This window comes from Scyliorhinus torazame, chromosome 14 (assembly GCF_047496885.1).
Source record: "Scyliorhinus torazame isolate Kashiwa2021f chromosome 14, sScyTor2.1, whole genome shotgun sequence".
NCBI lineage: Eukaryota > Metazoa > Chordata > Chondrichthyes > Carcharhiniformes > Scyliorhinidae > Scyliorhinus > Scyliorhinus torazame.
In genome coordinates, this window is record NC_092720.1 from 154,605,773 (window position 1) to 154,622,134 (window position 16,362).

Below are 16,362 nucleotides of genomic sequence, written 5' to 3' on the forward strand. Positions count from 1 at the left end.
GTTCGCTGAATCCTAGCTACCTTACTTGCCCAAATTAAGGATGAAAGTAGACTTTCCACCCCTGCAAAAAAAACGGTAGCCATTGGAATAGGAACAGAAACCATGGCAAAATGTTTATCTTCACGGACTGCACCGGCCTGTCAAGGTCAGAGTGAGGCTATCCCATCTCTGTAGGTCAGCCTTAACCCTACCCACCAGACTTGTAAGTTTAACTTATGAAACTGAGCCCAATCCTTCATCAAACGTCTCTGTTCCTTCATCAAAACATTCAACTTGATTAATCAAACAGGATTCGTCTTTTACAAATTTGTGCTGACTCTCTTTAATTAACTCAAACCTCTCCAAACCCCTTGGAAGGTGGTCGTGCATTTTTAAGTAGTTTGTTCTGCCTCAATTTAAATTTCAAAATCCAGTTTGTTGAAACCTGGAAAATTAAATTTTCAAAACCTTTGAGCACACTTACTATTCACATGCTAGGAGAGGTTGATGTTCCTTTTTATGTCAACTGTCATTCTATCCTCAGGTTGTCCCTTTGCCAGCTTATTTTCCTCTTCACTTCCCCTGTCACCTTCATTATGTTTGACCTGGTTCTTGTTTGAAGAATTCACCTGACCTGAGTCACAACCCCTTTATTTTTGTTTCATTATATTCTTAAACTATCTCATCATCCAAGGAGCGCCGCCTTTGGTACCCCCTGGCTTTCTTGTTGGAATGTATCGAGCCTGTACCTGAAACACTTCTTCATTAAAGATCATTCATTGTTCCTTTACACATTTTCCTGTTAAAGTTCGGTTCCATTTTTCCTTAGCTCGATCCACTCTGATCCCATTGAGGTTCACCCTCTTCCCACGTAGAAGTTTGACTTTAGATTTTTCTAATCTAAACCTTATGATATGATGATCATTCTTATCCACGTTTCCCCACAGACATTCTCTCAGACCATATTTGGGTCATTAAAATCTCCCAATATCACCACTCCACAGTTGTTGCATATCTCAGGTTTCCCAGCAGATTTGCTCCTATTTCTCTCTCACTAGTTGGAGACTGTTAGAATACCCTGAGCACTGTGAGCAGTCCATTTTTTTGCTTCTCAGCTGTAACCAATAGGATTCTGTCTTTTCACCCTCTTTCTAATACCACACTGCCTTTCCTAACGGTAGCATAGTGGGTAGTACTGTTGCTTCTCAGGGCCAGGGTCCCAGGTTTGATTCCCAGCTTGGGTCACTGTCTGTGTGGAGTCTGCATGTTCGCCCCGTGTCTGTGTGGGTTTCCTCCGGGTGCTCCGGTTTCCTCCCACAAGTCCCGAAAGATGTGCTGTTAGGTAATTTGGACATTCTGAATTATCCCTCTGTGTACCCGAACAGGCGCCAGAATGTGGCGACGAGGGGCTTTTCATAGTAACTTCATTGCAGTGTTAATGTAAGCCTACTTGTGACAATAATAAAGATTATTATTATTATTATTTTATAAATTCAGAGTACCCAATTCATTTTCTTTTCCAATTAAGGTGCAGTTTAGCTTGGCCAATCCACCTAACCTGCACATCTTTTGGGATGTGGGGAAACCCACGCAAACACGGGGAAAATGTGCAAACTCCACACGGACAGTGACCCAGAGTCGGGATCGAACCTGGGACCTCGGCGCCATGAGGCATCAGAGCTAACCCACTGTGCCACCGTGCTGCCCTATAAAGATTATTATTACTCAATACTGCAAACTCCACTTCCCCTTTTCTCCTTCCCTATCTTCTCTGAACACACCATAATCTTCTCCATTAAGCTCCCAGTCCTCACCACTTTTTATGGCATGTTTATGTTATTGGCACTGCATCACATTCCCAGATCGCTATTTGTACTTGGAGCTCACCAACCTTATTCAGCACACTTTGGCAGTTTGTGTACGTAATTTGTAATCCTGGGTGCGATTTTCCACACGCCCATCCCGCAGCAGAGTCAGTTCGGCTTGGCCACCAGCGGTGTCTTTCAGTCCCGCCGATGTCTACAGCATTTTACGTGGCGCGCCCGTCCTGTTGCTGGGGAGACCGCCGCAGAGGGTCAGCTTTGGCAGGACCAGAGGATCCCGCTGGTGGGAAAGGCCGGACAGTCCGGCATCCTATCTTTCTATCCCTGATAGTCCTCCTTAGACTGCTCCCATCTATTATAGAACAACTTCTCCAGTACTGTCCTGCACTCCCAGTTTGTGCCTCACCTCTACTTCTATCTGCTCATCAGCTGCAATTTATTTTTAACTTCCCCAACCAGACGTTCTCCTAGCTGTACAATTCCATTATTCAATTTAGAGTTCACTGTATGATGATGTAATTCAGAAATATACTGCTCACTGTTAACTGTGCCTCCAGAATAAGCATCCCGATGGGTGGCATGGTAAATAGCACGCTGGGCCAGATTATAAGCCTCCTTCACTGTCAGATCATATTTATATCCGCTGTCCATAACACCATATGCGTATCCATAGCCTGATCCAGTGGAAAACATGCTACCAGAAAGTCTCACTCCATTCTCATCCACATAGTAAAGGCCTGGACCCTGGAAAACAAATGGAGAATAAAATTACTATCAGGTGACTTTCAACTGCTGCTCAACCAATGACCCAGTTGATCCTGGAATCAGCAGCTTTAGGCCAGCATTCCTGTGGAGGACACGTTTATTTGAAAATAAAGATTTATATTTGTGAAGTAAAACATCAGCTGGACAGGCAAATGAGAGTAAATGAAAATACAAACTAGGAGCCCCTCGGGTCTGCTCCGCAATTTGATCAGGGTTGATCTGATTGTAACCTCAATCCCAAATTCCTGTCTACCCCCGATAACCTTTCACCCCCTTCATAATCAAGAATCTATCCAGCTCTGCCTTAAAAATATTCAGAGATTCTGCTTCCACCGCCTTTTGAGGCAGAGAGCTCCAGAGACCCACCACCCTCAGAGAGAAAAATTCTCTTTATCTTCGTTATATATGATCAATCCCTTATTTTTAATCTGTGACCCCTAGTTCTAGATTATCCCACAAGAGGAAATATCCTGTCCACATCCAGCCTGTCAAATATCCCTCAGGATCGTAAAGGTTTCAATCAAGTCACCTCTTAGTCTTCTAAGCTCTAGTGGATATAAACCTAACCTCTCCAACCGTCCTTCATCAGACAACCCACCCATTTCTGGTATTAGTCTAGTTTGAACTGCTTCAAAGGTATTTACATCTTTCCTTAAAAGAGGGAACCAGTATTGTGCTCAATGCTCCAGATGTGGTCACATCAATGGTCTTTCCCTCTGAGAATATGGAGAAAGAGCATGTGAGTGAAATTCATCTAACGAAGAGCTGGCACTGGTATGATTGTCTCAGAAGACCAGAAGATTGAAGAGTTCTGCTGGAGATGGCGGCCATTTCCATTGTATTTCAGAGAGTTGGTCACTGTTAGAGGGGGTGGGGGAGGGAGGGTATAAAAAGGGGGGGGAAGGACAAATTTGTGTGTTGGGGGGGGGGTATTATTCCTTGGATTGAAGGGTTGTTTTGGGGCTTCTTGTTGTTTGCGTCCAGTTAAGAGTTATTGTTTGGAACATCCAGTGGCGGCTGTGAGCAGAGGACATGCACCAGGAGACACTCTGACCCGACTCACAAAGTGCATCGTAGGCAGCGCTAACTGGGAAAAAATTTAAACTGAAGACGAGGAGAAACATACAGCAGCTTAATAGGCCCAAAATTAACATAAAGAGAGGGGGCAGCCAAATGTGCTCCTCAGACTCTGAGACTTTGTTGGAGTCGTCAAATGGTGGCAGCAGTGGGCTCCTACCCCCCCTCCACCCCCCCCCCCCGCCCCCCCTCCCCCAGGTGACCGCGTGGCCATCAGTTGAAGACATCAGCTGCATTGTGACGGCTGAGTTGAAAAAGCATCTTAGGGACCTGGCCGGAGAAATAAAAAGGCCAGTGGATGAGTCCCTAAGTCAAATCTCGAGCAAGTTGGAGGGGATGGATAAAAAAATGGAAGTGTGGGGTAATATGGTCCAGACTATGGAGGTGGTCGTCATCGATCACAGTGAGCGGATCACAGAGCTGGGAAAACTGTGCTCGGTTCTGGATGTGAATAAGTTTCTGAAGAATAAAGTAAACTCCCACATAATTCATAGCCAGCATGTTATTTAAAATGGTGCTGAAGTCCCACCCGGAGCTAGAGCGGGCTCATCGTGTACTGCCACCAAGACCTTGTGCAGAGGAACACCTCGAGCAATGACCTGAAGGTTCCATAACTTCAAAGAAAAAGAGCAGGTCCTGTGATGGGCCAGGGAGCAACATGATGTTAAATGGGGGGGGGGGGTGGGGGGGGCACAAAATCCGGCTTTACCAGGACATTAGCGCTGAATTAACAAAGAAAAGAGCAGCATTTAATGGGGCAAAATCTGCCCTATTCAAGAAAGGTATTCTGTTTGGGCTACATTTCCCAGCCCGTCTTCGAGTTTCGGTCGAGGGACTCCCAATACAAGGCAAACACCTTTGTTAAGAAGCTGGGTTTGAATTCTGTGTAAATCTCTCTCTATTGTAGCTTATAGGTTAAATTGCTGTATGTTCGGAAGTTATATCATTGTTGTTTATTTGGCTGATTTACACTGTTCTTACTGTTGAAGTGTTCCCGTTTTTTTCTCATTATGCTAGTCTAATATTTTTTGTTCTTATAGTGCGATTGTTACCAGGGAATCATTATAAGTGAAATTTTTGTTTTTGAATAATGTTAATGAGGTTTCTTAACTTTTATCAGGGTCGGTTGGAGAGCTGTAGCTAGAGATGGGCCGAGAGAAAGGAAGTCGTAAGTGTGGGTATTCTGCAGCTCCCACACACAAATATTTGTCAAGGGGAGCTTAGATTTTAGTGTGAGAGTGTTTAGGTTTTATATAAATTTGATGTCTTTGTTGGGGATTGCAGGGTTAGGGGTGGATAGGAAAAGTGAGGGGGGCATGGTTGGTAGTCTGATGTTGAAAAATGAAATGAAAATCGCTTATTGTCACAAGTAGGCTTCAAATGAAGTTACTGTGAAAAGCCCCTAGTCGCCACATTCCGGCGCCTGTTCGGGGAGGCTGTTACGGGAATCGAACCGTGCTGCTGGCCTGCCTTGGTCTGCTTTCAAAGCCAGCGATTTAGCCCTGTGCTAAACAGCCCCTGCTGTCCACTAATTTGTACTTGACCAGTGTTAGGACCGGAACAGACCTCTGTGCTGGTGGGGTCTCCTCGCCAAAGCGTTATGAAGTTTCTTGCCTGCTGAATTCTGGATATAATGGCTGATCATAGTGGGAGAGGCGGTCGAGGTTCTTCTCTCCGCCTTATAACCTGGAATGTGAGGGGTTTCAATGGACCAGTGAAGCAGGCAAGGATTTTTGCCTTGAAAGGACTGGTCCGGGGTGTTGTGTTCCTACAGGGGACCCACTTGCGGTGAAGGACCAGATGAGACTTTGCAAAAATTGGGTGGGACAAATCTTTCACTCAGGCTTTAATGGTTGGGCCAGAGGCATGGCAATATTAATCCACAGAAAAATACAATTTACTCCTTCCCAGATTATGGATGGTCCCTATGCTCGCTACATTATTGTCTGTGGTTCACTGGGGAACACTCTGGATATTTTGGTGAATATTTATGCCCCCAATTGGGACAACCTGAGCTTCATGGATTCCCTGATGGACGCTCTCCCCGATTCAGACTCACATCGGACTATTCTGGGAGGAGATTTAAAAAAAATTCCAATTCAGAGGCAATGTAGCGTGGCCAATCCACCTAACCTGCAAATGTTTGGGTCGTAGGGGTGAGACCCATTCAGACATGGGGAGATGTGCAAACTCCACACGGACAGTGACCCGGGGCCGGAATCGAACCAGGTCCTTGGCGCCTTGAGGCAGCAGTGCTAACCACTGCGCCACCATGCCTTCCTTTCTGGGCGGCGATTTAAATTGTGTCTTGGACCCTAAACCTTGTTAAGAGGAAGAAGGAAGCCTATGTGAAGATGAAGTGTGAAGTTTCGGTTGGGGCGATGGATAGTTACAAGGTAGCGAGGAAGGATCTAAAGAGAGAGCTAAGACGAGCAAGGAGGGGACATGAGAAGTATTTGGCAGGAAGGATCAAGGAAAACCCAAAATCTTTCTATAGGTATGCCAGGAATAAGCGAATGACTAGGGAAAGAGTAGGACCAGTCAAGGACAGGGATGGGAAATTGTGTGTGGAGTCTGAAGAGATAGGCGAGATACTAAATGAATATTTTTCGTCAGTATTCACTCAGGAAAAAGATAATGTTGTGGAGGAGAATGCTGAGCCCCAGGCTAATAGAATAGATGGCATTGAGGTACGTAGGGAAGAGGTGTTGGCAATTCTGGACAGGCTGAAAATAGATAAGTCCCCGGGACCTGATGGGATTTATCCTAGGATTCTCTGGGAGGCCAGGGAAGAGATTGCTGGACCTTTGGCTTTGATTTTTATGTCATCATTGGCTACAGGAATAGTGCCAGAGGACTGGAGGACAGCAAATGTGGTCCCTTTGTTCAAAAAGGGGAGCAGAGACAACCCCGGTAACTATAGACCGGTGAGCCTCATGTCTGTAGTGGGTAAAGTCTTGGAGGGGATTATAAGAGACAAGATTTATAATCATATAGATAGGAATAATATGATCAGGGATAGTCAGCATGGCTTTGTGAAGGGTAGGTCATGCCTCACACAACCTTATTGAGTTCTTTGAGAAGGTGACTGAACAGGTAGACGAGGGTAGAGCAGTTGATGTGGTGTATATGGATTTCAGCAAAGCGTTTGATAAGGTTCCCCACGGTAGGCTATTGCAAAAAATACGGAGGCTGGGGATTGAGGGTGATTTAGAGATGTGGATCAGAAATTGGCTAGCTGAAAGAAGACAGAGGGTGGTGGTTGATGGGAAATGTTCAGAATGGAGTACAGTCACAAGTGGAGTACCACACGGATCTGTTCTGGGGCCGTTGCTGTTTGTCATTTTTATCAATGACCTAGAGGAAGGCGCAGAAGGGTGGGTGAGTAAATTTGCAGACGATACTAAAGTCGGTGGTGTTGTCGATAGTGTGGAAGGATGTAGCAGGTTACAGAGGGATATAGATAAGCTGCAGAGCTGGGCTGAGAGGTGGCAAATGGAGTTTAATGTAGAGAAGTGTGAGGTGATTCACTTTGGAAGGAATAACAGGAATGCGGAATATTTGGCTAATGGTAAAGTTCTTGAAAGTGTGGATGAGCAGAGGGATCTAGGTGTTCATGTACATAGATCCCTGAAAGTTGCCACCCAGGTTGATAGGGTTGTGAAGAAGGCCTATGGAGTGTTGGCCTTTATTGGTAGAGGGATTGAGTTCCGGAGTCGGGAGGTCATGTTGCAGCTGTACAGAACTCTGGTACGGCCGCATTTGGAGTATTGCGTACAGTTCTGGTCACCGCATTATAGGAAGGACGTGGAGGCTTTGGAGCGGGTGCAGAGGAGATTTACCAGGATGTTGCCTGGTATGGAGGGAAAATCTTATGAGGAAAGGCTGATGGACTTGAGGTTGTTTTCGTTGGAGAGAAGAAGGTTAAGAGGAGACTTAATAGAGGCATACAAAATGATCAGGGGGTTGGATAGGGTGGACAGTGAGAGCCTTCTCCCGCGGATGGATATGGCTGGCACGAGGGGACATAACTTTAAACTGAGGGGTAATATATAAAAGACAGAGGTAGGTTCTTTACGCAAAGAGTAGTGAGGCCGTGGAATGCCCTACCTGCTACAGTAGTGAACTCGCCAACATTGAGGGCATTTAAAAGTTTATTGGATAAACATATGGATGATAATGGCATAATGTAGGTTAGATGGCTTTTGTTTCGGTGCAACATCGTGGGCCGAAGGGCCTGTACTGCGCTGTATTGTTCTATGTTCTATGTTCTAAACTGGACTGCTCCATGTCCAAATCCTGGCCCCAAACTGGAATGTCTGGGACATTGACATTTTTCATGGCTGGGATTGGAGGGGTTGATCCGTGGCGTTTTCTGCATCCAATCAGTAAAAAATGTTCTTTTGTTTTTGCATGTTCACTGCGCCTACTCCCGAATTGATTTTTTTGTTGTTGACAAGTCCCTCCTCCCCTCATTGAGAACAGCTGCATACTCAGCAATTGTCATTTCAGTCCATGTCCCTCATTTTGTTGAATTTTGCTTTGATTTTGGCCCTCCTGAGCGCACACCCTGGAGACTAGATACCACCTTATTGTCTAATGACAAATTTTGTGAGTAATTGTCTGCTGCTGTAACAGACTTTATCAAATTCAACAAAACAGAGTTAATCTCTCAGCCGACACTATGGGAAACCCTAAAGGCCGTCAAAGGGGTAAATTAACTCATATAAAGCTCACATTGTGAAAAAGGAGAGTGAGGAATGACAAAGGCTGATGGACTCCATCTTGGAAGTTGACCACCAATATTCTGCTGCCCCCAACGCTGGAATTACTGATTCACAGAAATGTTGCAACTGCAATTTGAATTGATGACCACGAACAAAGCGGTGCATCGGTTACGATGTTCTCGGGGCACCTTGTATGATCATGGGGAGAAGGCAGCCTTCTTCTTGCGCATCTACCCAAGAAGCAGGCAGCCTCCCGAGAAATCCTTCCGATTCGGAGCAAAGAAGGTAATCTAGTCTCAGCCCCTCTCCAGGTAAATGTGGCTTTCAGTACGTTTCACCATGAGCTACTGAGTCAGAGCCTCCTCCAGATACGTAAGACATGTTGAGGGTTTTTAGATAGTTTACACATCCCGACTATTGAGGAAGTCAGGAAACGGGAGCTGGAATCCCCCTTAAGCCCAGAAGAAATAGAGAAATGTATCGGTCGGCTGCAATCTGACAAAGCCCGGCATCCTGATGGCCTCCCACCTGAATTTTACAAGAGGCTCTCAGAGCAACTATAACCTTTCATTTTGGACATGCTCAATGATTCACTGTCTTAGGGGATCATTACCCCCGTCCTTCGTCCAAGCCACAATCTCGGTGTTGCTGAAAGATGGTAAGGAGTGTGGGTCATACTGACCCATTTCACTCCTTAACATGAATGTTAAGATAATGGGGAGAGTCCTGGCAACCCGGATGGAGTCATGTCTTCCAGGTATAATTTCAGAGGATCAAACGGGCGTTATCACAGGTAGACACAGTTATCGGCCAATGTCCGACCTCTCTTGAACATTGTCCTATCAACCTAATCTGCTCAGAAACCTGAAGTTATGGTAGGTGGGATTTACCGAGCAATCCGCCCCGTGTTTTTTTGGCGGCGGAGGCGGCCCGCCAGCGGGACTTTCTAGTCCAGCTATTGTCAACGGGATTTCCCATTGACTACACCTCTCGTCGTCAGGAAACCTGTGTGCCATCGGTGGGACCGGAAGATCCCACCGGCGTGAACAGCCGGTAAATTCCACCCAGTATCTTTGGATGCAGAAAAGGTGTTTGATAGGGTGGAGTGAAACTACCGATTTGAGATTTTGAATAGATTCGATTTTGGCCCCAAATTCTCCTCCTGGGTTGTTTGATGTACAATTCCCCTAAAACCAACATCTGAACAGATAGGACCGCCTCCGAATACTTTTCATTAGGCAGGGCTGTCCTCATTCTTCACCGCTCTTCGCAATGGCCATTGAACATCTGCTGATAGAGTTGAGGTCGTCAGCGAGATGGAAGGGACGACACTGAGAGGGGGAGGAGCACTGGATTTCACTGTATGCAGGTGACCTACTTTTATATATTACGGCTCTGGTCTCCTCAATAGAAAACACCATGAAGATATTCACGAGATTTGGAACATTCTCAGGCTATAAATTAGACATCAGTAAAGTGAGTGTTTCCCAGTGAACTCAATGGCCAGAGGGGCTCAGCTTGGTTTGCAGCCGTTACCCCTCTTGTCCTTTAATTTTCAATATCTGGGAACTGCGTGGCCCATAACTGGGACTGACTCCACAAACTGAACTTTTCAAAACTCGTCAGCAAGATCAAAATGGCCTTACAGAGGGAGAACAACATTCCCCTGACTCCAGCAGGCAGGATCCAAACTGTTAAGATGAATGTGATGCCTAGGTTTTGTTCTTATTTCAAAGTAGCCCCATTTTTTTATCCAAAGCATTTTTACTACGGTCAACAAATTAATATCGGCATTTGTCTGGGCAGATAAGAGTCCCAGTGTCAGCAGCGCTCTGCTTCAGAGAGGCAGAGGGTCGGAAGGCTCGGTCTCCCCGAATCTCCTGTTTTACTATGGGCTGCCAACATGCAGGAAATCCGACAATGACTGATCCAAAATCAAAATGGAGTAGATTAAAGGCATGGCCTTGTGCCACAGCCTCCTCCCCACACACTATAATTACCGCAGTGCTGACTTTCTCCCTGGTAGGCCTTTCCTCTAAACCTTGGTGACTTCATCGCTCAGGATATGGAAGCAGTTTCGGCAGCAGTTCAATCTCCTCACTTGCCCCGATACGTGACAACCACCTCTTCGTGCCCTCGGGCTTGGATCCATCGTTCGGGTTCCGGAGAACGGGTACACTTTGGGGATTTATTCCTAGATGGAAGCTTTGCCAGCCTCGAAAAACTCTCAGACAGATACAATCAGTTCCAACCTTTCCCATTTTTTTCAAATTCGGGATTTCTCATGAAAGTTTTATTCATCCTTCCCCACGGGCTCCCCCTTCTTCCCTGTTGGAAATGGTATTGACCTTGGCAGGGCAGGGGAGGGGGTCAAATTCAAATCTGAACAGCCACATTCCATCTTCTGCTCCTGCCTCTTTGAATTGAGTATATGAGAAATGGGTGGAGAAACTAGGCTCTGTGCTTACTGAGGAGGTTTGAAGTCCTCGACAGGGTGTATTCCACTTGCCAGACTGAGTTTCATAGAATCACAGAATTTACAGTGCAGAAGGAGGCCATTCGGCTCATCGAGTCTGCCTTGGAAAGTGCACCCTACTTAAGCCCACAACTCCACCCTGTCCCCGTAACCCCATCTAACCTTTTTTGGACACTAAGGGCTATTTAGCATGGCCAATCTGCCTAACATGCACATCTTTGGACCGTGGGAGGAAACCGGAGCACCCGGAGGAAACCCACGCACACACGGGGAGAACGCGCAGACGCCGCACAGACAGTGACCTAAACGGGGAATCGAACCTGGGACCCTGGAGCTGCAAAGCAACTGTGCTAACCACTGTGCTACCGTGCTGCCCAGTTCAAAGTACTACATAGAATGCGCTGGACGAAGGCAAAGATGAGTGGATTCTTTCAAGACGTGGAGAACAAGTATAACTGCTGTTCACTTACAAGGCCTAACCACACGCATGCGTTCTGGTCTTGTTCTAAGCTTGCTGGATACTGGGCCTCCTTTTTTGACACAATATCCAAGATTTTTCAGACAATCTTAGAATCGTGCCTGCTGGTTGCAATATTTGGCTTTTAAAATTGTGAAACAGGCACCATGGCTGTTGAAGGAGAGAGAGGAGGTAGGAGAGTGGAGGCGTGACCATGGGCTGCCGGTCCTGACAGGGGGGGTGTGGGAGAGGGGGGGTGACAGTGGGGACCAGGCGACGGGGCATGAGGCCGGGGCGACCCCCCCAAGGGACCGGGGTGTCCAGGCACCTTTGCTGCAGCCTGAAAGGCAGCCACCTTGCAGCACTGACAACTCACCGTGGCCCCTGTTTGTGCAGAGTGCCACTGGCCATTTGGGTGCCACCACACCCCAGCCCCTACCCTCCACCTCCCCCCTCCAAACTTCCGGCACCCGCCGTCAGGGCATCACGCAGTACACCCGAGGGCAACACCCATGTAACCCCTATAGGGGGGGTGCCGGACAGGGACTGAAGAGCGTACTGCTGGTATGGGTAGAGGCAGCCACCAGTACCCCTGGCAGCAGGGGCAGGTGCCAGGGCCAGAGGTCTGTACGGTGCCAGGCATCGACGGGGTCAGGGGTGTGGGGAAAAGGACATGCGGGGCAGGGTCTGCTGTGCCAATCGGGGCCACCATGTAGACTGTTGGACCTGGTGGGGCACAGGGGTATGCACTAGGTTAACAGAGGCAGAGTAAACATATCTGCCAGATCATGGCGCACCTGGCACTGCGGGGGCAATGGGGGAAAGCACCACCCGGTGGCCGATAAGGTGATGGTCGCACTGAAAATCTGTGCCACAGGGTTCTTCAGGCGTCGATTGGGGACTGTCTGGGATCTCACAGAGCTCGGTGCACAGATGATTCCGCTTCATCACGGAGGCCCTGCATGCCTGGTCAGCACAACAGATCGACTTCAATGTGGACTGAGCTCACCAGGATGCCTGGGCAGTGGGTTTTACTGCCATCGGCGAGATGCCCCAGGTCCAAGGGGTTGATCGATGGGATGCATGTCCCCCTACGAGCATCTGCAGATGACATGCAGGTCTTCACAAACTGAAAGGGGATACACTCAATGAATATGCAGCTGGTGCGTGACCATGTGACGCGCATCATACACGTCTGCACCCAATACCCGGCCAGTGTGCACTATGCCTTCATCCTGCCACACCCAACAGTTCCTGGCCTCTTCAAGCCCACGCCACGGCAGAGGGGCTGGTTGCTGGGTGACAGGGGTCATCCGCTGCATCTGTGGCTGACAATTATCCGGAGACCACAGACCGACGCAGAGACCCACTACAACGATGCCCATGCAGCGACCAGGGGCGTGATCGAGCTATGCTTCAGCATCCTGAAGATGCGGTTCATTTGCCTGGACCGCTCTGGAGGGGCCCTCAAGTATAGCGCTGGGAGGGTCGCCCGCATTGTGGTGGCCTGTTGCGTCCTCCACATCATCACGCAGTAGAGGGACGACGTGCTGGAGGAGGAGGATGAATGTCAGTCCTTGTCTGACAAGCAAGATGCTGAGAAGGGCGAGGATATGGCGCCCAGGCAGGCACGGGAGCCTGCACAAGATGTGCGCCTGGGCTGGCGTGCTCGAAACACCTCCAGGTTCACCGACTCGGGGGCCTGGCCAGCTGCATGGACCATCAGCAGCAGCAGAATTGTATTCAACCGCAATCTGCAACCTCATGTCCCAGCACTGTGGAGGGTTGTTTTTCAAACTGGAGGCCTGTGACCAGCGGAGTGCCTCAGGGATCGGTGCTGGGTCCACTGTTATTTGTTATACATATTAATGATTTGGATGAGAATGTAGGAGACATGGTAAGTAAGTTGGCAGCTGACACCAAGATTGGAGGCATAGTGGACAGTGAAGAATGTTATATACGATTGCAACAGGATCTTGAGCAATTGGGCCAGTGGGCCAATGAATGGCAGATGGAGTTTAATTTGGATAAATGTGAGGTGATGCATTTTGGTCGATCAAGTCAGGGCAGGACCTACTCAGTTAATGGCAGGGAGTTGGGGAGAGTTACAGAACAAAAAGATCTAGGGTTACAGGTTCATAGCTCCTTGAAGGTTGAGTCGCAGGTGGACAGGGTGGTAAAGAAGGCATTCGGCATGCTTGGTTTTGTTGGTCAGAATATTGAATACAGGAGTTGGAACATCTTGTTGAAGTTGTACAACACATTGGTAAGAACACACATGGAATACTGTGTTCAATCCTGGTCACCCTATTATAGGAAGGATATTGTTAAACTAGAAAAAGTGCAGAAGAGATTTACGAGGATGTTACCAGGACTTGATGGTTTGAGTTATAAGGAGAGGCTGGATAGATTGGGACTTTTTTCCCTGGAGCGTAGGAGGCTGAGGGGTGACCTTATAGAGGTCTATAAAATAATGAGGAGTATAGATAATGTAGATAATCAACATCTTTTCCCAAAGGTGACGAATGTGATATAAAATAGTTACTTTAGAGATATTAGTTACTGTAATGTAGAGATAGGCCAGTCTCATCCTGGTGAGTTCACAGACAAAGGATTTCAGACCGCATGGAAAAGCAAGGAGGAGGTGTGTCCACCAAAGGAGGAGAAAAGGATGCTGGGTAATAGGGGCCAGAGGAAGGGATTGGAAGTGAGCCAATTAGAGTGTATGGATAGGTCAGGAGGGGTATAGGATGACCTATGGGAATCGTGTATGTGAAACTTGATGCCAGTTGGGTGAGTAGTAGAGATCCCTTTGTCCTACAGACTCACTTGATTCCAGAGGTGTACGAAGCAAGCTGTGTTTTGTATCGCTGTGAATTGAGAAAGACTTGCAAGTCAAATAAAATAACTAATGCTGTACATGCAAATCCATCTCGACTTTTATTGAGGTCAGACTGACGGGTAAAGAAATTTGGGATTTGTCATGGTTGAGGAGTCTAGAACTAGAGGACATAGATTTAAGGTGAGAGGGGAGAGATACAAAAGGGTCCAGAGGGGCAATGTTTTCATACAGAGGGTGGTGAACATCTGGAATGAGCTGCCAGAGGTAGTGGTAGAGGCGGGTACAATTTTTTCCTTTACAAAACAGTGCGACAGTTACATGGGCAGGGTGGGTAGAGAGTGAGATGGGCCAAATGCGAGCAAGTGGGACTAGCTTCGTGATAGGAACTGGGCGTTATTGACAAACTGGGCTGAAGGGCCTGTTTCCATGCTGTAAACATCTATGACTCTATATTCCCCACTCTGTCATTAGCGATAGATAACATAGTTTTATGAAGGGGAGGTCATGCCTCACTGATGTGATCGAGTTTTTTGAGGAAGTGACGAAGATGATTGATATGGGGAGGGAGGTGGATGTTTTTTACATGGACTTCAGTAAAGCCTTTGACAAGATGCCTCATGGCAGATTGGTACAAAAGGTGAAGTCACACAGGTTCAGAGGTGAGGTGGTAAGATGGATTCAGAACTGGCTCGGTCACAGAAGGGTAGCAGTAGAAGGGTGTTTTTTTCTGAATGGAAGGTTGTGACTAGTGGTGTTCCACAGGGATCTGTGCTTGGACCTCTGTTGTTTGTGGAGTACATAAACGATTTGGAGGAAAATGTAGCTGGTCTGATTAGTAAGTTTGCGGATGACACTTGGTTGGTGGAGTGGCAGATAGTGTTGAGGATTGTCGGAGGATACAGCAGGACATAGATAGGTTGGAAACTTGGGCAGAGAAATGGCAAATAGAGTTTAATCCAGACAAATCTGAGATAATGCATTTTGGTAGGTCTAACATAGAGGAGAAATATACTGTAAATGACAAAACTCTTAGGAATATAGAAAGTCAGAGAGATCTGGGCACGCAGGTCCACAGATCTTTGAAACTGGCAACACAAGTGGACAAGGTCGTCAAGAAAGCATACGGAATGCTTGAGCGGGGCATCGAGTATAAAAACTGGCAAGTTGTGCTACAATTGAATAGAACTTTGATAAGGAATATTGTGCACAATTCTGGTCGCCACACTACCAGAAGGATGTGGAGGCTTTGGAGAGGGTGCAGAGGAGGTTTACCAGGATGTTGCCTGGTTTGGAGGGTGTCAGCTATCCGGAGAGGCTGAATAGACTTGCACTGGTTTCATTAGAACAATGGAGGTTGAGGGGTGACCTGATAGAGGTCTACAAGATTATGAGGGGCATGGATAGAGTGGATGGAAGGCACTCTTTCCCAGGGTGGAGGAGTCAGTCACGAGAGGGTATAGGTTTAAGGCCCGTGGGACAAAGTTTAGAGGAGATGTGCGAGGCAGGTTTTTTACAGAGAGAGTGGTGAGTGCCTGGAACGCCTTCCCAGGGAGGTTGTGAAAGCTCATTAACGACGTTCAAAAGGCATCTTGACAAATACATGGATAGGATGGTTATAGAGGGACACTGCACAAGGAAGTGCTGAGGGGTTTGGCAAAGGTTGGTATCATGACCGGTACAGGCTTGGAGGGCAGAAGGGCATGGACCTGTGCTGTATTGTTCTTTGTTCTAACTCCTCACTTCCCCTTCACTCTCTCATCGCTCCCGACTCCCTCAATTCCTCCAACCCTCACTCCCTCCATCCCTCACTCACCTTCTCATCCCAGCCACAGACCATGGTTCCCATTGACAGTCCCATGCCTCTATATTCTGCAACCATGTTCGCCAATAGTTTGGAGGCAGCCGACACTGAAATACGTTTCTTATTCCGCAGTTTATAAATCCTGGAAAATATGACCATCAGAACATTACTGCAAACACTGAGCAGATATGTACTCGTGACATTAATCTTTACATTATTCTTGACATTAGCAGCCTATGGTCATCTGGGTCTATGGCGACTTTACTTACTTCATTATTCTATCATGTGTGTGCATGTGTGACTGTCCATGTACAATTACTGACCTGGAATATTTAATCATTATCAATAATTTGAACAAATTAAACTCTTAGTATTGTTTTTACTCTGAGATTTCCCAATAATTGAAAGTTTGATG

General features: G+C 47.2%; 1 protein-coding gene across 1 annotated transcript in view; it reads right to left on the reverse strand.

The window, feature by feature from the left end:
• Positions 1-16,362, reverse strand: part of LOC140390092 (proteasome subunit beta type-8-like) — an 86,784-nt gene that overhangs the window by 4,485 nt on the left and 65,937 nt on the right. The window contains exons 4-5 of the mRNA XM_072474996.1: positions 15,960-16,089; positions 2,342-2,546 (exon numbers count right to left, since the gene is read on the reverse strand). Of these exons, the coding sequence (XP_072331097.1) occupies positions 2,342-2,546; positions 15,960-16,089 (335 nt within the window). The remainder of the gene's footprint in view (positions 1-2,341; positions 2,547-15,959; positions 16,090-16,362) is intronic.